This window comes from Schistocerca cancellata, chromosome 12, assembly GCF_023864275.1.
Source record: "Schistocerca cancellata isolate TAMUIC-IGC-003103 chromosome 12, iqSchCanc2.1, whole genome shotgun sequence".
NCBI classification, from domain to species: Eukaryota; Metazoa; Arthropoda; class Insecta; order Orthoptera; family Acrididae; genus Schistocerca; species Schistocerca cancellata.
This window is the reverse complement of record NC_064637.1, coordinates 51967758-51992856: the sequence shown is the minus strand read 5'-3', so window position 1 is coordinate 51992856 and position 25099 is coordinate 51967758. Positions and strand designations below refer to the sequence as shown.

The window sequence follows — 25099 nt, the reverse complement described above, 5'->3', positions numbered from 1 at the left end:
TTGGGTTGAGATATGACAGGTTCCAGGAAGCGTGGGTCCCAACTCCTCGGAACGATTGGGCCTTAGCCCTGAGGTAGAGCTCATGGAACAACTTCCCATCAAAGTAGGCATCCAAGTGGCAGTCTGCCTCCTGTTTCACCAGGCCCGGGTGAACCACACTGGGTGGCAGCTGCTTCTGGACCACAATTTGCGCCCGTTGCACCTCAGTCTTTCTGGTCACCTTCTCCTCCACCTGGAATGTACCGTCTCCACTTTCCCACAGTAGCACAGTGTATATCCTGCACCTCAAACGTTGTAGCTGTTCTCCTAGCGAAATGATACCACTCTTTGCATGTGACAAGTCTTCCAGCCTATCAGGCACCCAGAAATGGCCAGTAGTATACTACACATTGATTATCCACTCAGTGTACATTACTTAGCTTGTTCTATTATATCCAGCAATTTGTGGATTCGGTTGAGATACGATGGGTTCCAGGAAGCGTGGGTCCCGACTCTTCGGAACGATTGGGCCTTAGCACTGAGGCAGAGCTCATGGAACAACTTCCCATCAAAATAGGCATCCAAGTGGCAGTCTGCCTCCTGTGGGAAGGACAAGCCACAGACAGCGGCCGCATCCAACACGTGCAGGGCAGTGCGGTTGAAGAGTGTCGCTAGGAAGACGGCGTGTGGGTCTAGCGTTGGGATGCTTTTCTGGGCCAGCTGTTGAGGTGTGAGGCCGCTCACAGTCACGGCGACCACAGCGAAGATCTCAGCCTCGTGGCCAGTCAGAAGGCAGGTCTCGTGCCGAAGGAAGTGCAGTGCGGTGGCTGGGACTACTAGGCACTGGGGCTCCAGGGACCTCAGTGCGGACGGCTGTGGGAACCCCACTATCCAGCTGAAGAGCCGCCAGCGCGTTTCCAGATCTCCAGACCACAGTTTCAGCAGGCCCAGGTGTACCACACTCGGTGGCAGCTGCTTCTGGACCACAACTTGCGTCCATTGCACCTCAGTCTTTCTGGTCACCTTCTCCTCCACCTGGAATGTACCGTCTCCACTTTCCCACAGTAGCACAGTGTATATCCTGCACCTCAAACGTTGTAGCTGTTCTCCTAGCGAAATGATACCACTCTTTGCATGTGACAAGTCTTCCAGCCTATCAGGCACCCAGAAATGGCCAGTAGTATACTACACATTGATTATCCACTCAGTGTACATTACTTAGCTTGTTCTATTATATCCAGCAATTTGTGGATTCGGTTGAGATACGATGGGTTCCAGGAAGCGTGGGTCCCGACTCTTCGGAACGATTGGGCCTTAGCACTGAGGCAGAGCTCATGGAACAACTTCCCATCAAAGTAGGCATCCAAGTGGCAGTCTGCCTCCTGTGGGAAGGACAAGCCACAGACAGCGGCCGCATCCAACACGTGCAGGGCAGTGCGGTTGAAGAGTGTCGCTAGGAAGACGGCGTGTGGGTCTAGCGTTGGGATGCTTTTCTGGGCCAGCTGTTGAGGTGTGAGGCCGCTCACAGTCACGGCGACCACAGCGAAGATCTCAGCCTCGTGGCCAGTCAGAAGGCAGGTCTCGTGCCGAAGGAAGTGCAGTGCGGTGGCTGGGACTACTAGGCACTGGGGCTCCAGGGACCTCAGTGCGGACGGCTGTGGGAACCCCACTATCCAGCTGAAGAGCCGCCAGCGCGTTTCCAGATCTCCAGACCACAGTTTCAGCAGGCCCAGGTGTACCACACTCGGTGGCAGCTGCTTCTGGACCACAACTTGCGTCCGTTGCACCTCAGTCTTTCTGGTCACCTTCTCCTCCACCTGGAATGTACCGTCTCCACTTTCCCACAGTAGCACAGTGTATATCCTGCACCTCAAACGTTGTAGCTGTTCTCCTAGCGAAATGATACCACTCTTTGCATGTGACAAGTCTTCCAGCCTATCAGGCACCCAGAAATGGCCAGTAGTATACTACACATTGATTATCCACTCAGTGTACATTACTTAGCTTGTTCTATTATATCCAGCAATTTGTGGATTCGGTTGAGATACGATGGGTTCCAGGAAGCGTGGGTCCCGACTCTTCGGAACGATTGGGCCTTAGCACTGAGGAAGAGCTCATGGAACAACTTCCCATCAAAGTAGGCATCCAAGTGGCAGTCTGCCTCCTGTGGGAAGGACAAGCCACAGACAGCGGCCGCATCCAACACGTGCAGGGCAGTGCGGTTGAAGAGTGTCGCTAGGAAGATGGCGTGTGGGTCTAGCGTTGGGATGCTTTTCTGGGCCAGCTGTTGAGGTGTGAGGCCGCTCACAGTCACGGCGACCACAGCGAAGATCTCAGCCTCGTGGCCAGTCAGAAGACAGGTCTCGTGCCGAAGGAAGTGCAGTGCGGTGGCTGGGACTACTAGGCACTGGGGCTCCAGGGACCTCAGGGCGGACGGCTGTGGGAACCCCACTATCCAGCTGAAGAGCCGCCAGCGCGTTTCCAGATCTCCAGACCACAGTTTCAGCAGGCCCGGGTGTACCACACTCGGTGGCAGCTGCTTCTGGACCACAACTTGCGTCCGTTGCACCTCAGTCTTTCTGGTCACCTTCTCCTCCACCTGGAATGGACCGTCTCCACTTTCCCACAGCAGCACAGTGTATATCCTGCTCCTCAAACGTTGAAGCTGTTCTCCTAGCGAAGTGGTACCACTCTTTGCATGCGACAAGTCTTCCAGTGCAGCACCTACCTGCAGTGCACGGCACTTGGCCACTGACAGTAACACTGCTGGTATCTCGCCAGTTGAGTGTTTGTCTGTAATACGCTGGAGAACATTAGACCAGCTGGAGCTTTGTGGAGTCCTTTCAGATGTCCTTCGCTTGTAACTGTAATGGTCAATTTCTGCTTTCACTCTGTCCACGTTTACTCGCCACCTGTCACCGAATGCTATGTGACACATTTCCTCCAACGTATTATTCTTGACCAGCTCAGCTACAGCGCTTTCTAGAAGTTCTTTTCGCCCATAAAGTTCACCAATTCTTCGATGTGCGTGCCGCATCTCGTCCCTGTTGATGGTATCACTTGCTAAGAATGTCTGGACTGCAGCCAGGTGGTGTTGCTGGATGCCAAGATGTGAGGCGATGTCAGAAGAACAGTAACGCATCGTCCTCACCCCTCTGTCTCCCTGTTTATCTTTACTGTGTAGTAAGAACATGCTTGGTACATCTTTGTATATCAGGAAATTTCCAGTGTTGGACAATATTCCAAGGCAATTTCTGTGGCTTGCTGCGAACTGAGCGATCTCCTGATGATAATCTTCCACACAGAGGCGCACCTCACTTGATGGTTCACACTTGAAAATCACCCGGGCACACGGTATTAGTCCTTCGGGTAGTTGTTTAGGCACTTTCGCTGTGGAATTACTAGCATGCTCTTTTCCTAACCTCTTATTACTTTTTTTCACTCCTTCTGTAGACCCCTCCACCAATTTCCCATTCTTCTCAGCAGATGCTAGTCCATCGAAGAAGAATACGAGCCGGACGCCGGAGCTCCTGAATTTCTGCGTTAGGTTCCTACAAGCCTCCCTGAATTCCTTGTACTGCCCACCACAATGGAAGTCACAGTTTCGATACAAGTACCACACAACTCCATTTCCGTCCACCACAATTACCGGCTCACCGCCAGTCTTGCTCTTGTGTTCCTTTGCGATTTCTGCAAGATCAACATCTTCATACAACTTATTTATGTTGGCGTACCGCGTAATCCATTTACCACCCATCCTTGTGATCTGCTTCTCGCCCTGCGGACAGAAAATGAGAATGTTACAACGTGGCACTCATTGAAGGTGTTTTATGGTAGACGCAAAGCAAGTGCATATGCTATAGTGGAATGGGTAGTTTCAGGGAAAGTGTACCATCGCTGGTGATAGTGTACTTTCACTGGCCCATTTACTGAAAGTGAGTTACTGATTGCCGCGCGGGATTAGCCGAGTGGTCTGGGGCACTGCAGTCATGGACTGTGCGGCTGGTCCCGGCGGAGGTTCGAGTCCTCCTTCGGGCATGGGTGTGTGTGTTTGTTCTTAGGATAATTTGGTTAAGTAGAGTGTAAGCTTAGGGACTGATGACCTTAGTAGTTAAGTCCCATAGGATTTCACACACATTTGAACTTTTTTTTGGTTACTGATTCCAGTTCTGTCAAACAGTACACGTTGACTGGGGATAGTGCACTATCACTAGTGAATGTATACCTTCACTGCGAAGAGGTAAGGAATGTGAACCATGGCTGTAATTACAAAACAGCCGTACTTCGAAAGTTGCATTTATCACATGTAGTTGAAAACATAGTCATATTATGTAAAATTTAGTTATTGCAGCAAGGAAGTGCACCATGGCATTTTAGGTTGCACAACACATTTTTGTTTTTGCAAAAGCACCTCAGAGTGTAACATTTTTGCTGGCAGTTGCATCTGAAGAGTCCCTGGCCGCTTCGCACACTTGTTGAAGACAAACCATGTTTAGGAGGGCAGCCACCTATCGCTTCTTCAGAGACCTTTTAGTTCCAAAATGTGCAGCGCTATTCTGCAGTAGCTGGTCAAATCTTAATGCACTGCTCCATTCCGCGGTGTTGTGCCCCTGCATCCGTGTAGTTAGAATACACTCCTGGAAATTGAAATAAGAACACCGTGAATTCATTGTCCCAGGGAGGGGAAACTTTATTGACACATTCCTGGGGTCAGATACATCACATGATCACACTGACAGAACCACAGGCACATAGACACAGGCAACAGAGCATGCACAATGTCGGCACTAGTACAGTGTATATCCACCTTTCGCAGCAATGCAGGCTGCTATTCTCCCATGGAGACGATCGTAGAAATGCTGGATGTAGTCCTGTGGAACGGCTTGCCATGCCATTTCCACCTGGCGCCTCAGTTGGACCAGCGTTCGTGCTGGACGTGCAGACCGCGTGAGACGACGCTTCATCCAGTCCCAAACATGCTCAATGGGGGACAGATCCGGAGATCTTGCTGGCCAGGGTAGTTGACTTACACCTTCTAAAGCGCGTTGGGTGGCACGGGATACATGCGGACGTGCATTGTCCTGTTGGAACAGCAAGTTCCCTTGCCGGTCTAGGAATGGTAGAACGATGGGTTCGATGACGGTTTGGATGTACCGTGCACTATTCAGTGTCCCCTCGACGATCACCGGTGGTGTACGGCCAGTGTAGGAGATCGCTCCCCACACCATGATGCCGGGTGTTGGCCCTGTGTTCCTCGGTCGTATGCAGTCCTGATTGTGGCGCTCACCTGCACGGCGCCAAACACGCATACGACCATCATTGGCACCGAGGCAGAAGCGTCTCTCATCGCTGAAGACGACACGTCTCCATTCGTCCCTCCATTCACGCCTGTCGCGACACCACTGGAGGCGGGCTGCACGATGTTGGGGCGTGAGCGGAAGACGGCCTAACGGTGTGCGGGGCCGTAGCCCAGCTTCATGGAGACGGTTGCGAATGGTCCTCGCCGATACCACAGGAGCAACAGTGTCCCTAATTTGCTGGGAAGTGACGGTGCGGTCCCCTACGGCACTGCGTAGGATCCTACGGTCTTGGCGTGCATCCGTGCGTCGCTGCGGTCCGGTCCCAGGTCGACGGGCACGTGCACCTTCCGCCGACCACTGGCGACAACATCTATGTACTGTGGAGACCTCACGCCCCACGTGTTGAGCAATTCGGTGGTACGTCCACCCGGACTCCCGCATGCCCACTATACGCCCTCGCTCAAAGTCCGTCAACTGCACATACGGTTCACGTCCATGCTGTCGCGGCATGCTACCAGTGTTAAAGACTGCGATGGAGCTCCGTATGCCACGGCAAACTGGCTGACACTGACGGCGGCGGTGCACAAATGCTGCGCAGCTAGCGCCATTCGACGGCCAACACCGCGGTTCCTGGTGTGTCCGCTGTGCCGTGCGTGTGATCATTGCTTGTACAGCCCTCTCGCAGTGTCCGGAGCAAGTATGGTGGGTCTGACACACCGATGTCAATGTGTTCTTTTTTCCATTTTCAGGAGTGTATTTTCTGGGTCGATTTCCTCGTTGTACGCTCCTTCGGTCCTGACTGTCTAGGTTTACCGTGGACAGTCTTAAAATTAGCTGCTCATGTTTTGCTAACGAACTCTCTACCATTGTCAGACTGCAATGCTGAGGGAGCGCCTAACAGCGTGAAAGTGACAATAATGATATCGCATACCTCTCCAGCTGTTTTCGACTTCAGTGGCATGGGAACAACGAATTTAGTGAGATTGTCGAGATAAATCACCACAAACTTACGATCTCCATGTGGTTGCGATTGGAAGTAGATGATATCAACTTGACATCTAGCATTTAGCTCCTTGATCAGCATTTGCATCACTACTATACTCTTTTTCTGACCTTTTTGCTTCTGCAAACAATGCACACACAAACTAAGATACACTACTGACCATTGAAATTGCTACACCACGAAGATGACGCTCTACAGACGCGAAATTTAAGATGCTGTGATATGCAAATGATTAGCTTTTGATAGGATTCACACAAGGTTGGCGCCGGTGTCGACACTTTCAACGATCTGACATGAGGAAAGTTTCCAACCGATTTCTCATACACAAACAGCAGTTGACCGGCGTTGCCTGGTGAAACATCTGTAAGGAACCGTGCGACTGCTACGGTCGCAGGTTCGAATCCTGCCTCGGGCACGGATGTGTGTGATGTCCTTAGGTTAGTTAGGTTTAAGTAGTTCTAAGTTCTAGGGGACTGATGATCACAGCAGTTGAGTGCCATAGTGCTCAGAGCCATTTGAACGATTGTAAGGAGGAGAAATGCGTACCATCACGTTTCCGACTTTGATAAAGGTCGGATTGTAGCCTATCGCGATTGCGGTTTATCGTATCGCGTCATTGCTGCTCGCGTTGGTCGAGATCCAATGACTGTTAGCAAAGTATGGAATCGGTGGGTTCAGGAGAGTAATACGGAACGCCGTGCTGGATCCCAACGGCCTCGTATCACTAGCAGTCGAGATGACAGGCATCTTATCCGCATCGCTGTAACGGATCGTGCAGCCATGCCTCGATCCCTGAGTCAACAGATGGAAACGTTTGCAAGACAACAACCATCTGCACGAACAGTTCGACGACGTTTGCAGCAGCACGGACTATCAGCTCGGAGAACGTGGCAGCGGTTACCCTTGACGCTGCATGACAGACAGGAGCTGTTGTAACACTGTAGGAGGAACAGAAAACAACAAAATCGTCCACAAATCAGGAGTACTATACAGGACTCCTTACCATAGACATGTTACTGTTTATGGCTATGGCACAGAGGGCAACACTGCCCTGAGGGACACCATTCTCCTGCTCAAAACGATCTGACAGCGGGTGACCATCTCGGGTCTGAAAAAAACTGTAGAGACTGGAAACACCTTAAGAGCATGGGGATGTAGCAAAGCAGGCCGCACTGATGCAGTTATGCAAGAATACAATGTCTTTAAGTAGTATTGCACACATTACTTTCATCGAAGAATAGACTGATACATTGATGGGTAGGAAAGACTGCTGAGTACCCGCCTCTAGCAGGGCCAGGTTATCGACAATGGACCAAAATCTCAGGAATCCACAGTGAGTTCAGCTAAGGAGTTGTCTTGTCTCCAATCACAGCAGACGATGGTTAACCATTCGCTCCAGAGTGTTTCCTATGCAGCTCGTTAAGGCGATACTCCTTTAACTACTGGGAGTCATATGGTCTTTTCCCTGTTTCACGAGATGTTTCAGAACCCTCGACAAGCTGGGGAAGCTGCCTGTCTGCCACATAAGGTTAAAACGCTTTAGGAGGAACTACTTTGACGCCACTGGCAATTGTGGAACCATGCGGTACCGGATTTGGTCTTGACTGGGTGCAGTAATACAAGTCTCAGACAGTGCTGATTCGAGCTCCCAGTTGGAGAAAACAGAGTTGTAGGCCTCAGAACCGTTGGATCTGAAGTCCAACTTGCCCCTCCCGACAGTAACATGGTAGCGACGAAATGCCGGATCCTGGTTTTCATCGGCTGTAGTACGTGCAAAATGTTCCGATGCCGTCTGAGCGATGGCTCTGAACGTGGTTGGAGTTCACACAGCTGCTATTGGTAAATGACTATGTTTATCAGAAACCCTCTGGATGGCTTGTCATACTTTCGTAGAACAAGTGGAAGGGTCGATGGTGCTCAGGAATGGTTGACCAGACTGGTTTTTGCTCTCTCTAACTCGACCCTAGTCTCTCGCGACTCGAAGGGCAGTAATGTTTCCCGCTGTCAGGTGGCATTGAAACTTTCGAAGAGCCACACTCCTGGTCTGGGTGGTTGAATGGTACTCTTCTGTCCACCATGGGACAGATTTCCTCCTGAGAGGACCAAAAGACTGTGGTATGGATAGTTCAGGGGCATGATGGATCACATGAATGGTCCACCAACTTCTTTATGCCATCACGGTGTTCAATCACAACCAACTGGCTGAGCAGCGCCCAGTGAGACCTGCCAATCGTCCATGTTGATGGCTTCTGTTCCAACACTCCACCATCCAGTAGGTGGACATGGAATGGACAGTGGTCACTCCAATGGAGGTTCTCAATGACATCCCAGTGAACGCTGTCTGCGAGGGTGGGAGAGCAGAAAGAGAGGTCGATGGCTGAGAATGACACAGTGGAAGTACAGAAGTGAGTGTGTTGGGGATGCACTGCACATGAGATATCATGAGGTTCTCCAAAACTCGACCCTGAGGGGAAATAGTCGAGCTCCACAGGACATGTCGGGCATTAGAGTCTCTCAGGAGTAGAAGTGGTTCAGGGGAGTTGTTCCATAATATCTGTGAGAGCCTCTGCATCCAGTGAAGGTAGATACAGAGAGCAAATTTTAATCCTCCGTAGTGCAATAATTTAAACTGCAGTGGCTCGCAGGTCATTAGCCAGGGGAACAGCAGAGGAATGATGCAAAATATTCAGAAGCATAGCAACCCCTTCCTTGGCCCTTTCTCCAGGCAGTTCACCCTTGCAGTATGGCTTATAGCCCTGTAGTACAGGGGTATCAGATGCTTTAAAATGTGTTTCCTGCAAACACGTGCCCAGGGCGCATCGTTGTGCTATTTGTTTTAGTTCCTCCACATGTGTCCTGAACCCATTAATGTTCAACGGTATAATGAGAGTGATCTATCATTGGGGGGGGGGGGGGTAGTACTTCGATCTTGACTTCCTGCAAGGGATGGGAATCGACAATGTGTGGAGGCTCAGCCGTGGGGCGAGATGGTCGCCCCCATCTGACATCAAGCCCCATCATCTCTGAAGAAGATTCGAGAGAAATGTCAGATAGGATGACGTTGACATCGTCAGACTGTGTACCTCCTGTTTCCCTCAGTGGACGATTCTTCGCCTTCGATATTTTGGTCTGAGGCGGCTTTGGAGCCACAGCCATGGAAGTGATCGTAGCAGTGATGGGTGGTGCACAAGATTTGACCTGTTGAGTTGGCAGGAAATTGCACGATGTCAGCAATCACGGTCTTTTTTGGAATTCTGGTTGGGGGAGCAGGCTTCAAAGGAACTGCAGCAACAGAAGTGGAGGCTCAGCCGTGGGGCGAGATGGTCGCCCCCATCTGACATCAAGCCCCATCATCTCTGAAGAAGATTCGAGAGAAATGTCAGATAGGATGACGTTGACATCGTCAGACTGTGTACCTCCTGTTTCCCTCAGTGGACGATTCTTCGCCTTCGATATTTTGGTCTGAGGCGGCTTTGGAGCCACAGCCATGGAAGTGATCGTAGCAGTGATGGGTGGTGCACAAGATTTGACCTGTTGAGTTGGCAGGAAATTGCACGATGTCAGCAATCACGGTCTTTTTTGGAATTCTGGTTGGGGGAGCAGGCTTCAAAGGAACTGCAGCAACAGAAGTGCATCGACAAACGCAGTTGGTAATGCTGACAGTGACAACCTCCCTTTGTGTAGCGGCATCAGTTTTCAGAAGAAAAGGAGGCAGCGAACGTGGGCATGTGCATTGACCTCTACAAATTCTTAGTTCCACCATATGGGGCGCGCTTTGTCGTTTTGGTCTCCAGGAGCCTCCGTTACTCAAGAAAAAGTCTAGAGTCTTTGCTCCTCACAGGTTTATCCCCAGAGCAGTTGACTCTCTTTGGAGGGGAGGAGCAACCAACTGCGTCTGGGCGACTGCACCACATTTCCAACAAGTGGCATCTCCTTTACAGCCAAGAGTAATGTTCCCATAGTGTTGGCATTTAAAACACCGCACTGGATTTAGGACACAAGGTCGTATACTTAGCCATAGGAACCTGGCTTGAGACGCTCTGGTAGTTTGGTGCCGTTAAAAGTAAGTGTCAGATTTTGCAAGATCGCTATCGACCCGTGTCATAACGTTTTGAACTTCTACATTGCCTTCCTGGGACGATTCGGCTTTCACTTCTTCTCGGGTAGTGTTGGCTGGATACCTGCAACTAACAACACCTTTGTTGCAGTTCAAGGTGCTGTGCAATTCAGTTTCTATGGCGTACTTCCAGAGGCATCAAGATTTCTGGAGGCTCCTGACTTGTAGGGAGCTAAATGTTTCAACAGTTCCATTGCGCAAGATTTTAAGGTGCCAGCAATGCCTTCTGAGCCTTTCTGTATAAAAAATGGCCAAACTTTCTCCAAACAACCTTCTTCACCTAAAAGAAGCACATTCTGCGAAACATCGTGCATTCTTTTACTACAGTCTGATTCAGAAGGACTGACTCCACCAGCCCTCTTGTTACACTGGATGTTGGTACCTCCCGGCGACCCACTCTTTCCGCTGGCAGGGGCAAAAAAGAAAATTTACGAGTAGATAGGGAAATAAGGGGCCAATCAGACAGAGCCTCGATAAAACTGAGGTCCAGTAGGTTCCCCAGAGGTTGCCCGCTAACCACTGTTCCACCTCAACAGCCACGCATCCCATCAGAGTGCAGCATACCGTGAGATCGAAGGGACTTTATAGAGTTAAAATTAAAATTTAAAACTGTGGTGTCACCGCCGGACACCACACTTGCTAGGTGGTAGCCTTTAAATCGGCCGCGGTCCGTTAGTATACATCGGACCCGCGTGTCGCCACTATCAGTTACTGCAGACCGAGCGCCGCCACACGGCAGATCTAGAGAGACTCCCCAGCACTCGCCCCAGTTGTATAGCTGACTTTGCTAGCGATGGTTCCCTGACTACATACGCTCTCATTTGCCGAGACGACAGTTTAGCATAGCCTTCAGCTACGTCATTTGCTACGACTTAGCAAGGCCCCATATTCAGTTAATATGTATGAGAATGTATTCTGAACAGATACTATTGTGAATCATGTACCGTCAAGAGCGACGTTCATCATTAATGGATTAAAGTTAAGTGTCACACTAGCTACGTCCGCTTTCTAAATTCTAATTGCTTTTCATGTTCCAGACCTCACGTCAGTATAGTCCTTCCCTCCTCACGCCAGCCTGCATGAGCTAAATCGCGTGCGTTTCGGCCTCCTCTAGTAACACGGTGTTGGCACTTCTGGCAACCCAACAAAAACAGTCTTGATCGCAATCTTGTTAAAATATTTTTTATTGGAGTGAGTGACAGGTTTTGACTCTATTTAAGAGTCATTTTCAGACTCTGTAAAGATGTATTGCCAAGGCAGTATACACGTTATGGTAAGCAAATAAAAATAAATAGTAATAAATTTTACCCAGAGCGGTGGATGGACACTGGTAGATGAGTTCTGTCGACCCTCGACGCTCGTGTAACTTAGAGGTTTATTCTGTCTTCGCGATCCGACTGGTCAGGGCAAAAGCCCCCCTCCATGAGTCACACAACGTTCCACTGCTGCATCTCACAGTGGCCGCTGAAGCATGACCAGAGCTTACAGTGACAAGGGACTAGCGGTGCTTACCTGTCCCTAGAACAAGAACCTCCGGTTCGCCAAGCCCGTATCCAGCAAATGAAAGCTGAGTCCATGAGGGCAGTAAAAGGACCATACTGCAGGGTCATCAGACCCTTTTTCCTCATGCCAAAAGGTCTTTGGTGAAAAGCATTCCGAAAGTGAGTCGGGAAGTAAAGAGGTGAAAAACGAACTGGGAACCACACTGAAAAAGAAAGCGAAAGAAGCAAACCAAAAATGGAGGAGATGCACTAAAAGGAAAATAAAATCGGTTGAAGGTATTAAAATAATATATGTAGCAGATGGCCTAGGCTGGCTGATAGTAAACACAAAAACGGATGAGCCAAACACTCTGCAACACACTAAAACCTCTAGACGACAAACACAAGGCTAGAGAAACACAGACATTGTGTATGGGAGTGGGTTTTTTGGTGCTTACAAGTGCCCTATGGCGAAGTTACCAGCGCCCTCACATTGAAAAAAACGAATGTGGAAGAAAATTACTAAAATGTGAGCATACACACTAAGACTACAGGAAAGAATAAATGATGTTACACAGGAGACTAAAACACACGTAAAGCGACAAACGTGGTTTTCAAATGTGTTTCCTGTAAACACAGGCACAGGTTGAAACGGTACAGTAGTTTCCGCTTTATAAGCAGCAGGTTTCGATGCTCGCTCGCACCGGGAAATAGCAACAGAGGCGGCTCCGCAGCCAACTTTATTACACGACGCAGCCGGCCGCGGGTGCAACAGAACCCATGTGGACGGGTGGAAAGAAATGTGTCAGGCTTCGTAATACGTATTTATATGTGTCGTGTATTACGCGTTTCTTGTACATGGATGTGAATCTGCACATGAACTTTCCTAATCCTCCTCACACCTTACCGTAAAGCGTGGCCAAATCTTTGTTGGGAGGTAGTTCTGTAGTACAGTAGTGCCAACCTTACTCCTGGCTAGGAGATCAGAGAGACAGGACAGGCAGGTAAAAGTCAAAGACTTTCCAGTGTCACAAGATTTGGGGTGGAGAGGTTGGTCACGGTCAAGTGGTTCGACCACCCCCCCTCTCCACCGGAGCCCGGGAAGACCTCCGGGTGCCCGCCAGATATTCATGGGGAGTGTTACAGAAGACGGGTAATTGAGCAGACGTGCCCTCAGTGCGTCTGTCTCAATGTTCACGCATGGAAGAGAGGTATTTGAATATTTGTACTAATTCTTTTATTTCCAGCTTCAGATTGTGTAAGGAAATGAATGATCTCGTTAATTTAGGAAATTTGACCCCCTGTGCTAATGTATCTGGTCCCCAGTTTGCCTATTATCCTCCTCACGTAGTGGATGTCCTATGTAAAATATTGGGAGGCTTTGGTGGTATACAATTGGCCAACGCAATTCCGTCTTGCCCGTAGAAAAGTGCGTGCAGATTCCTATATAATATACCCGAGCTATAAGTTGTAAAATTGAAATATCTTTAAACTGGAACAATTGCTGCAATCGCTGTAAAATTGAGTGATATTATTTAAAATTAATACGTAATCAATTGTCATCAATCTTTAACATACCTTAAAAATCGCAAAGAAGTCAAGTTAAAGGAATTCGTTTAAAAATAGAAGCTATAGAATGCAGGGACCCACACATCAGCGTGTGAGCCCTCCAGCCCCTTGCCTAGTATCGTACAGAAAGGGCACGCTCTCTAGGTATCGCTCTCAAGCTCCCCTCCCTAGTTATCCGTTGTGCAATTTTGATTCAGGGATTGACGACATCAACTTTCATCTGGCGTCCCTAGGCAAGGAGGTAACACGGTAAACTTTCAAGGTGTTGGGTCTGTGACAGAAGTTTCTGTTCCTCCACATGAGTCCTGAAGCCGTTCCACAGTTGTATGGGATCCATTTATCATGGTGGTTGGACATTCAGCTTGTCTTTCCGCCAGGGAGGGGAACCCATAATGGTTGGAGTTTCTACTTTGGGGCAAGATGTTTGCCCGGGGCAGACTTAGCAGATCATTGGCCCCGAAGTAGAAGCAGCAGAGCCATCAAGTCGCATGACGTCGACATGATCTGATGATTTATGGCCTCTTATCGCCTGTGGTGAAAGCAACACATTTGCTTTTTTGGTCTGGTGGGGAGGGGGGGGGGAGGCTTTGTAGAAGCTACTGCATCAGTGAGCCGTGATAAAAATTTGCTGTTTTGAAGAGCGCGCCGCAGCGCGTAGTGTGAAGCAGTCGCCCTCCGTTTCTGGCGGTGGCGCCGCTGTGGCAATCGCAGCTTTGGTGTCTCCCTCTGGTGGGAAAGCGGAAAGGTAGCCTGTTCACGTGCATTTAAGGGGCGCTATGAGTTCGGCAGGGGGTCAGTCGGAGTGAGGCTAGGCCAGTCCCGCGTCACCAGTATCTGGTCTGTCTCTCGTTTGCATTTGTGCGGCAGTTGGTGCCTGTCGTCGGAGTGCTAATATGTCGTTTGGATCAAGGTTTAAAGCCAGAAAATGAGTCTTGCCACTCCGCCAGTAACATAACCCAGCGAGTGGTCGCCCGGTCGGGGCTGAGTTCCTGCATCTGAGTCTGCTCGAGTTGCTCGGGCAACGGTCATTGGCGGTTGGATCGGTCGGTTGGTCGGTCGCGCACTGAGACACGAGATGACTTGTCCGTCTTGAGCGTCGGCGCATGGGAGGTCCCCACGTGAGTCCAGTGGGCAGTGCCGTATAGAAAGGGCTTCATGGTTCACACGACAGCAACAGGAGCGAAACCACGACATCGGTCTGGCCGGTGCGAGCTGCGACGCCGTGAGACGGGAGATCGGCGCGCCTTCCTGCGTCCGTTGAAGCGGCTGGCAGCGGACGGTTCGGGAGAGCGATTTGGGGGTGCTGCGCCAGGTCTTCTTGTCACGGCTGGTAGTGATTGACGGACCTATGATATCACAACAGCACTTCGTGGACATCCTTAGCAGTCTCCAGCTCAGGAACACCAGGGTCGCCAATCTCATACCCAGGAAACGAATGCTGAGTACCTGAGGTCTCAATGTTTCGGCGAGGCACAGCGGTATTTCTCCTGGTATTACGGACATCCATTGCATATGACTTCTTGTCACGGCTGGTAGTGATTGACGGACCTTCGTGGACATCCTCCAAAAAAGATGGTTCAAATGGCTCTGAGCACTATGCGACTTAACATCTGAGGTCAATAGTCCCCTAGAACGTAGAACTACTTAAACCTAACTAACCTAAGGACACCACACACATCCATGCTGGAGGCAGGATTCGAACCTGCGACCGTACCGGTCGCGTGGTTCCAGACTGAAGCGCCTAGAACCACTCGGCCACACCGGCTGGCTGACATACTCCATTCTCCTGTCTTCTCTCTCATACCACAGTAACGGGGTGCCATTTTTCAACAGGACAATGCTCGTGCTCTCACGGTTTGTGAGTCTATACACTGTGTGTGCGATGATGAAGTAGTCTCGTAGCCAGCTCGATGCCCACAATCACCTCAATGGCACATGTGTTGGACCAGTTCAGATGTCAACTCCATCCCAGTATCTGTGATGTCAAGAACCATTAACAAGACTTGTGGGACAACTTGTCTCAGGAGTGGACACAACGGTTTTATGACACCTTTCCCAGTCGAATGAATGTATCTCTCCAGGCTTCAGGCGGTGGAACGTTATACGGAGAAGTGGGCTCATAACTCAATTTTGTAATCACTAGAATAGCCTAACATCCTCTCTCAATCTATGAACTTGGTTTTATTTCGTTCCTCCTCCCTTTCTCTATTTTGTTGCCTCCAGCATACCAGCAGAGGGTCTGGGGAAAGTTGCAGGGGATAATAATAAACTCGACAAGATACAGAAATCAGAGCTGGTACCGCAAGATTTAGGCGTTCATGGCTCCCACACTCTATTCCAGAGTGAAATAATATTTTTGCCTTGCAGCCATTCCGAAGCACCGATGCGTGATTTTATGAAATGCATGGCAAGAAGCTGTCCATGTGATTCTTGCTATTTCAATACCGGTTTTCATTAATAGCCATCATCACAGTAACTGTATACAGGAAAACGAGACAACCGGAAAGGCAGGGTGTAGAATCGATTATACGTGAGGTGGTGTGATTTGCAAAATGTCATGTGTTATTGGCGTTTCAAAAAAAGAATTTTCAAATGTGTGTGAAACCTTATGGACTTAACTGCTAAGGTCATCAGTCCCTAAGCTTACACACTACTGAACCTAAATTATCCTAAGGACAAACACACACACCCATGCCCGAGAGAGCACTTGAACCTCCGTCGGGACCAGCAGCACAGTCCATGACTGCAGCGCCTTAGACTGCTTGGCTAATCCCGTGCGGCTATTGGAGTTTTAAGTGGTGTCTTAACGTTACGGCAATGGTATTAGTACTGCCCAGTCAGAACTTTTGAACATGAAAAGGATAATCATACAGTGAGTCAGATGTGAAAGCACTGTTATCTGGTCATTCGCTAATTACATACAAACAAGAGAGTAGTTAAACACAGACGTGTTCTGCAAAAAACAAACCAAAGGTGAGAAATAGCTACAACTATTTCAGTGTTCAAAACTACTAAAAACATGGAACAAAAAGTTGGCTCTCCACGTAGAACTTCAATAAACGTGTGCTCGACTAAAGCGCCAAGGTCGGCCGGAGTGGCCGAGCGGTTCTAGGCGCTACAGTCTGGAGCCACGCGACCGCTACGGTCGCAGGTTCGAATCCTGCCTCGGGCATGGATGTGTCTGATGACCTTAGGTTAGTTAGGTTTACGTAGGTCTAAGTACTAGGGGACTGATGACGTCAGAAGTTAAGTCCCATAGTGCTCAGAGCCATTTGAACCATTTTGAAGCGCCGAGATACTGGTACAGGCATGTGTAAGAAATTAGAGAAATATGTAAACAGGCAAAATACGAAGCTATGGTCGGCAACGCCTGTATAAGACAACAAGTGTCTGGCGCAGTTGTGAGATCGGTTATTGCTGCTGCAATGGCAGGTTATCAAGATTTAAACAGTTTCAACGTGGTATTGTAGTTGGCGAACGAGCGATGAGAGACAGCACCTCCGAGGTAGCAGTGACATGGTGATTTTCCCGTACAACCATTTCACGAGTGTAACGGAAAAAGATCCTGTAAGAACTGGACCAACGACGACTGAAGAGAACCGTTCAAAATGATAGGAGTGCAACCCCTCCGCAAATTGCTGCAGATTCCAATGCTGGACTATTAACAACTGTCAGTGTGCGAAACACTCAATGAAACATAATCGATATTGGCTTTTGGAGCCGACAGCCCACTCGTACGTCCTTGATGATTGCACGACACAAAGCTTTACGCCTCGGCTGGGCCCATCAACACCAACAATCGGCCGGCCGCGGTGGCCGAGCAGTTCTCGGCGCTTCAGTCCGGAACCGCGCTGCTGCTACGGTCACAGGTTCGAATCCTGCCTCGGGTATGGATGTGTGTTATGTGCATAGGTTAGTTAGGCTTAAGTAGTTCTAAGTCTAGGGGACTGATGACCTCATATGTTAAGTCCCATAGTGCTTGGAGCCATTTTTGAACCGACAATGGACTATTGATCACTGGAAACGTATTGCCTGGTCGGACGAGTCTCGTTCCAAATTGTATCGTGCAGATGGACGTGTACGGGTATTGGGACAACCTCATGAATCCATGGACAATGCATGTCAGCAGGAGACTGTTCAATTTGGCGGAGGCTCTGTAATGGTGCGGGGCGTGTGCAGTTGGAGTCATATGGGACCCCTGATACGTCTAGATACGGCCCTGACGTGTGACACGTACATAAACATCTTGTCGTATCACTTGTATCCATTCATGCCCATTGTGCATTCCGACGTACTTTGGCGTTTCCAGCAGGACAATGCGACACCCCACACGTCCAGAATGGGTCGAGGAACACTCTTCTGGGTTTAAACACTTCCACTGGCCACCAAACTGTCCAGACATGAACGTTATTGAGCATATCTGGCATGCCTTGCAATGTGCTGTTCAGAAGAGAACTCCACCCACTCGCACTCTTACGGGTTGATGGACAGCCCTGCAGGATTCATGGCGTCAGTTCCCACCAGCACTACTTCAGACATTAGTCGAGGCCATGCTACGTCGTGTTGAGGCACTTCTGTGTGGTCGTGGGGGACATGCACGATATTAGGCAGGTGTGCTCTTCGGTGTAAAAAAGTACATGTCAGTTGTAGAAGATTACCAATTAAAAAGAAAAAGAAATTTAAAAAGTGCAGATACAAGTAGCATAAATTTAATTATGTATTTATAGAATAATATACGGAATAATAATTTCGTGTGGCTCAGTACCCTGTTGCAGGTCCTTTTGTTGAGCGCCACTTTGGGAACTAGAGTGCCCCTAATTTATGGCAGTTATCAAAGTGGGGAAAGGGGACCTACAGTTTAATGTGGAACCCGAACCACTTGTTGTTCAGCGCTACACTTTCTATCGCTAAAAGTTGAAATCTGGGTTTAAACGAAGACTAATAAACCCGTGACCAGCCCCAGATTCGACGCCAACAACTCTCGGCTTCTAAACTCGTGCTTTGTCACAAAAGCATCAGGTTTCACATGTAAGTACATGGTGCGTCCTTAGATTAGGATGAGTGAGTTTCCGAGTATCAAAATATGTGCATCTTTTTACCGTATTTACCTAGGACCTGAAATTATTTGCACCACAACGGGACCAATAGTCCTCAGTGTTTGACATGAATTTCCAGTTGACACCCCTACCCGTTTTTTCACCGCCAAAGAAGTGTAGTCCACAATATTTGACATAAATTTCAAGTTATCTCTATAGTGAGACACTTAAAGGAGTTTTGCTATTTGGGGAGCAAAATAACTGATGATGTTCGAAGCAAAGACGATATAAAATGTAGACTGGCAATAGCAACGAAAGCGTTTCTGAAGAAGTGAAGTTTGTTAACATCGAGTATAGATTTAAGTGTCAGGAAGTCGTTTCTGAAAGTATTTGTATGAAGTGTAGCCACGTATGGAAGTGAAACATGGACGATAAATAGTTTGGCCAAGAAGAGAGTATAAGGTTTCGAAATGTGGTGCTACAGAAGAATGCTGAAGATTAGATGGGTATATCACACAACTAATGATGAAGTATTGAATAGAATTGGGGAGAAGAGGAGTTTGTGGCACAACTTGACTAGAAGAAGGGATCGGTTGGTAGGACATGTTCTGAGGCATCAAGTGATCACAAATTTAGCATTGGAGGATAGCGTGGAGGGTAAAAATCGTAGAGGGAGACGAAGAGAGGAATACACTAAGCAGATTCAGAAGGATGTAGGTTGCAGTAAGTACTGGGAGATGAAGAAGCTTGCACAGGATAGGGTAGCATGGAGAGCTGCATCAAACCAGTCTCAGGACTGAAGACCACAACAACAACAACAACATCTCTATAGTTTCTCAGAAAATGAGGACTTCACAGGCGGATAGACAAGCAGACGAACAACAAAAGGCTAAATCGCTAAATCACACGTTTTCTACATATCTATACCAACTAACAATTTTCGGACTTTTCCCGTTTACTTTTACTGTGAAACATTGCTCATTGGCAAATTTTACGATTTTAGGTCGATGGGAAGTCCACTATAACGTTGTACCTATAACCATTCCTGACAAAAAGGCGTATTAACACCTGGACAGACGGACAAGAAACTGATCCTACAGCCGTTCCATTCTTACCGATTATAGTATGGAACCCTAAAAACAAGTGTGGTGTCACCGCCAGACACCACACTTGCTAGGTGGTAGCCTTTAAATCGGCCGCGGTCCGTTAGTATACGTCGGACCCGCGTGTCGCCACTACCAGTGATTGCAGACCGAGCGCCGCCACACGGCAGGTCTACAGAGACTTCCTAGCACTCGCCTCAGTTGTACAGCCGACTTTGCTAGCGATGGTTCACTGACAAAATACGCTCTCATTTGACGAGACGACAGTTTAGCATAGCCTTCAGCTACGTCATTTGCTACGACCTAGCAAGGCGCCATTATCAGTTGCTATTGATATTGTAAATAATGTACAGACAAGAGCTACGTTCAACATTAATGGATTAAAGTTAAGTATTCCACCAGCTACGTCCTTTTTTTCTAGTCTAACTTCCTTGTCCTGTTCCAGACCTCCCGCCAGCCTGCGTGAGCTAAAACGCGTGCCTTTCGGCTTCCTCCAAACTCCGTGGGTTGGCTCCTGCCAATCCACAACAACAAGAATGTTAGCATATTATAGGTAATAGTCTAAATATTTAAAATGTGAAATAATATAAGCATATAAGTACAGATAAAGAAAATATGGAAGATAGTTTGATGGTGGATGTTATTTTAAGCTATCAGTGATAAGAGAGGATATTAGCGCAGTTGCGCGTAATGAATTTCGTAGAATACTAAGGAGTTGGTGGCAATTGCCTCCAAAACCTGTTGAGCTTAAACTTCAGCTAGGGAGAAATCAACTATGTGAAAACGTGGGAGTAGACGACAAAATAAGAAACTGATTTTGTCTCACGAAAGGTATAATTTCGAAACCAGTGTCTGCAAAAGAAATGCATATTTATATTTTCACCGCCGACCGATTGAAAATTCATCCATGAACTGGAAATTACAAACACAGTGACACGCAAATAGCAAACTTTTCAGACAAACGACGGAAAATTTTACACTTTTTATTCACTACATTGTTAAACATGTTTAATAAACACAGACGTTTTCAGCGCCTCGGCAACAGAAACACAAAATGTAGCAGCTTCCGAATTTATTAGTAATAGGCTGTACCGCGAAATGTAAACTTACGTTCAGCAGATGTAGCTTCGTCGCTGTCACCAAAAGATACGTTCGTGTACAGCTACGGATGTTAACAGTGCAGTTCTCCACAATCGCACGGTATATATTATATCAGTTGCTTACTTAGACAGATTCTACTATCTTTGATAAACACTTCACATTCGTCACGATACCTGCTATCTGCATCTGCAACGAATCTCGATTAAACTTGCCGCACCCTCTCCGTTGCGTTTCTGACGCACATCTGCCAAAAAATTTCTTTTCGTAGCAGCTATGCTCGCGTTAGCGCCTGTAGTAGTACTGTGCCGCACATTTGTGTAAGACACAGATAATAACGCAGGTGCTAAGTGTGCTGCGGTAGGATTCTCCTTCGATATCAGACACCGTTCAATGCGTTTTCTAATGCAACTCAGGACCAGTGGATGTTGGCAGCACTGCTACATGGCTTTGCCATTTCATCTTCATCAGACAACTTTAAACCCAGCGTTATCAGTTGGTTGTCGCATTTTTTGCTCTCCAGATCCGAAATCCCTTGTGGCGGGTAACAAAGTAGATCTCTCTCTCTCTCTCTCTCTCTCTCTTTCTCTCACTCTCCCACTCTCTTTCTCTGACACGGAAAACATCTGCAGTTAGTAACGTGTTCCGCGGCCCATTATACACGGCGTATGGTAGTTACACTACTGGCCATTAAAATTGCAACACCAAGAAGAAACGCAGATGATAAACGGGTATTCATTGGACAAATATATTATACTACAACTGACATGTGATTACATTTTCACGTAATTTGGGTGCACAGATCCTGAGAAATCAGTACCCAGAACAACCACCTCTGGCCGTAATAACGGCCTTGATACGCCTGGGCATTGAGTCAAACAGAGCTTGGATGGCGTGAACAGGTACAGCTGTCAATGCAGCTTCAACACGATACCACAGTCCATCAAGAGTAGTGACTGGCTTATTATGACGAGCCAGATGCTCGGCCACCATTGACCAGACGTTTTCAGTTGGTGAGAGATCTTGAGAATGTGCTGGCCAGGGCAGCAGTCGAACATTTTCTGTAATCAGAAAGGCCCTTACAGGACCCGCAACTTGCGGTCTTGCATTATCATGCTGAAATGTAGGGCTTCGCAGGGATCTAATGAAGGATAGAGCCACGGGTCGTAACACATTTCAAATGTAACGTCCACTGTTCAAAAGTGCCGTCAATGCGAACAAGAGGTGACCGAGACGTGTAACCGACGGCACCCCATACCATCACGCCGGTTGACGCGCCAGTATGGCGATGACGAATACACGCTTCCAATGTGCGTTCACCGCGATGTCGCAAACATGGATGCGACCATCATGACGATGTAAACAGAACCTTGATTCATCCGAAAAAGTGACGATCTGCCATTCGTGCACCCAGGTTCGTCGTTGAGTACACCATCGCATGCGCTCCTGTCTGTGATGCAGCGTCAAGGGTAACCGCAGCCATGGTCTCCGAGCTGATAGTCCATGCTGCTGCAAACGTCGTCGAACTGTTCTTGCAGATGGTTGTTGTCTTGCAAACGTCCCCATCTGTTGATTCAGGGATCGAGACGTGGCTGCACGATTCGTTACAGCCATGCGGATAAGATACCTGTCATCTCGACTGCTAGTGACACGAGGCCGTTGGGATCCGGCATGGCGTTCCGTATTACCCTCCTGAACGCACCGATTCCATATTCTGCTAACAGTCATTGGATCTCGACCAACGCGAGCAGCAATGTCGCGATACGATGAACCGCTATCGCGACAGGCTACAATTTGACCTTCATCAAAGTCGGAAACATGATGGTACACATTTCTCCTCCTTACACGAGGCATCACTACAACGTTTCACCAGGCAACGTCGGTCAACTGCTGTTTGTGTATGACAAATCGGTTGGAAACTTTCCTCATGTGAGCACGTTGTGGGTGTCGCCACCGGCGCCTACCTTGTGTGAATGCTCTGAAAAGCTAATCATTTGCATATCACAGCATCTTCTTCCTGTCGGTTAAATTTCGCGTCTGTCACACGTCATCTTCGTGGTGTAGCAATTTTAATGGTCAGTAGTTTATATTGGTTGACTACAATTCAAGTGCACCTGTAGAATTTTATGCCTTGTTGCCGTTATTGTTCTGGTTACCTGCCCTGGCCACTGACGTAAATTCAGGCAGTGTTCTTTTTTGATGGAGTTAACTATATTACCTTCTTTCAAATTCAAGTGTACCAGCGGAATTTTCTGCCTTGTGGCCGTTAGTGTTCCGGTTACCTACCCTGGCCACTAACGTAATTTCAGGCAGTGTCCTCTCCTCACCTGTTGTCGCTGTCCAACACGGTGAGTAGTTTTGACAGCTTAATACATACTTCATTGTGGATAGTCACGTCCGTAACAGTTGGGTCCTTTGAGTTTTCATGTACTGATTGGTGGCTAGCAAGTCGTTTGGTCGATCGGTCCGTGACTGTCTCTTGGTTGAGTTACTGACGGATCAAGTATAGTTGGGCCCACCACCTGTATCACCTAAGTGAACGTTAATGTTTCGAGAGCAGGTCCACCCCCACCTGGAGACGTCTCATTGCCGTTGTCTGTACTGTCCTTTTCATGCGCGTTTAATGGCCTGTTGGTAATCTATTATAGCCAATGCTTTAAGAGAAAAAAATTTATTGTCACGTCCGTAACAGTTGGGTCCTTTGAGTTTTCATGTACTGATTGGTGGCTAGCAAGTCGTTTGGTCGATCGGTCCGTGACTGTCTCTTGGTTGAGTTACTGACGGATCAAGTATAGTTGGGCCCACCACCTGTATCACCTAAGTGAACGTTAATGTTTCGAGAGCAGGTCCACCCCCACCTGGAGACGTCTCATTGCCGTTGTCTGTACTGTCCTTTTCATGCGCGTTTAATGGCCTGTTGGTAATCTATTATAGCCAATGCTTTAAGAGAAAAAAATTTATTGTGTTTTATGTAAATCAATGGCCTTCAGCCCGTATAACTAAGTTTGTATTCTGGCAAGTGGATATTTTGCTGAAAGTTACTGTTGTTGTGCTATCTTTTCATTTAATGCACTGTCAGCCACTTAAAACATAAGGGTTTGAGGTATTTTTGAATATTTGGGAAATCAATTGTGGGCCTTCAGCCACTTAAAACCTTATTCTTAAAATATGTTATTGTCGTTGCTTTTTCATTTAGTGTGCTTTCAGCCACTTAAAACATAAAAGGTTAAGGTATTTTTTTTTTAATTTTTGGAAAATCAACTGTGGGCCTTCAGCCGCTTAAAGACTTATTCTCAAAATTTCCCCTTAAGAAAAAACATTGCGGCCTTCTGCCTTAAAAGATTATGGTGACATATTTTAAAATTTTGAAAATTAGTTGTGGCCTTCGGCCTTCAGCCGTTTCTATTGCACCTTGTATATGTTTGTTCTACCCACTTTTGCCTTGAGGTTTTCAGCCTAGCTGTGATATATATACAGGGTGTTACAAAAAGGTACGGCCAAACTTTCAGGAAACATTCCTCACACACAGAGAAAGACAATATGTTATGTGGACATGCGTCCGGAAACGCTTACTTTCCAAGTTAGAGCTCATTTTATTACTTCTCTTCAAATCACATTAATCATGGAAACACACAGCAACAGAACGTACCAGCGTGACTTCAAACACTTTGTTACAGGAAATGTTCAAAATGTCCTACGTTAGCGAGGATACATGCATCCACCCTCCTTCGCATGGAATCCCTGATGCGCTGATGCAGCCCTGGAGAATGGCGTATTGTATCACAGCCGTCCACAATACGAGCACGAAGAGTCTTTACATTTGGTACCGGGTTTGCGACGGACAAGAGCTTTCAAATGAGGCCAGGAGAGCGTGGAGGCCATGGAATTCGTCCGCCTCTACCAATCCATCGGTCACCGAATCTGTTGTTGAGAAGCGTACGAACACTTCGACTGAAATGTGCAGAAGCTCCATCGTGCATGAACCACATGTTGTATCATCCTTGTAAAGGCACAGGTTCTAGCAGCACAGGTAGAGTATCCCGTATGAAATCATGATAACGTGCTCCATTCAGCGTAGGTGGAAGAACATGGGGCCCAATCAAGAAATCACCAACAATGCCTGCCCAAACGTTCACAGAAAATCTGTATTGATGACGTGATTTGGTGCGGATTCTCGTCAGCCCACACCTGTTGATTATGAAAATTTACAATTTGATCACGTTGGAATGAAGCCTCATCCGTAAAGAGAACATTTGCACTTAAATGAGGATTGACACATTGTTGGATGAACCATTCGCAGAAGTGTACCCGTGGAGGCCAATCAGCTGCTGATAGTGCCTGCACACGCTGTACGTGGTACGGAAACAACTGGTTCTCCCGTAGCACTCTCCATACAGTGACGTGGTCAACGTT

General features: G+C 47.9%; 1 protein-coding gene across 1 annotated transcript; it reads right to left on the bottom strand.

Moving 5' to 3' along the window:
* Positions 1-1939: 1939 nt before the first annotated feature.
* On the bottom strand, positions 1940-20739 carry LOC126109755 (uncharacterized). The gene is made up of 2 exons (XM_049914806.1): positions 20699-20739; positions 1940-3757 (listed from the first exon to the last, which is right to left on the bottom strand). Exon 2 carries the CDS (start codon positions 3734-3736, stop codon positions 1976-1978), a length of 1761 nt encoding a protein of 586 aa, XP_049770763.1. The 5' UTR covers positions 3737-3757; positions 20699-20739; the 3' UTR covers positions 1940-1975.
* Between the last annotated feature and the right edge of the window lie 4360 nt (positions 20740-25099).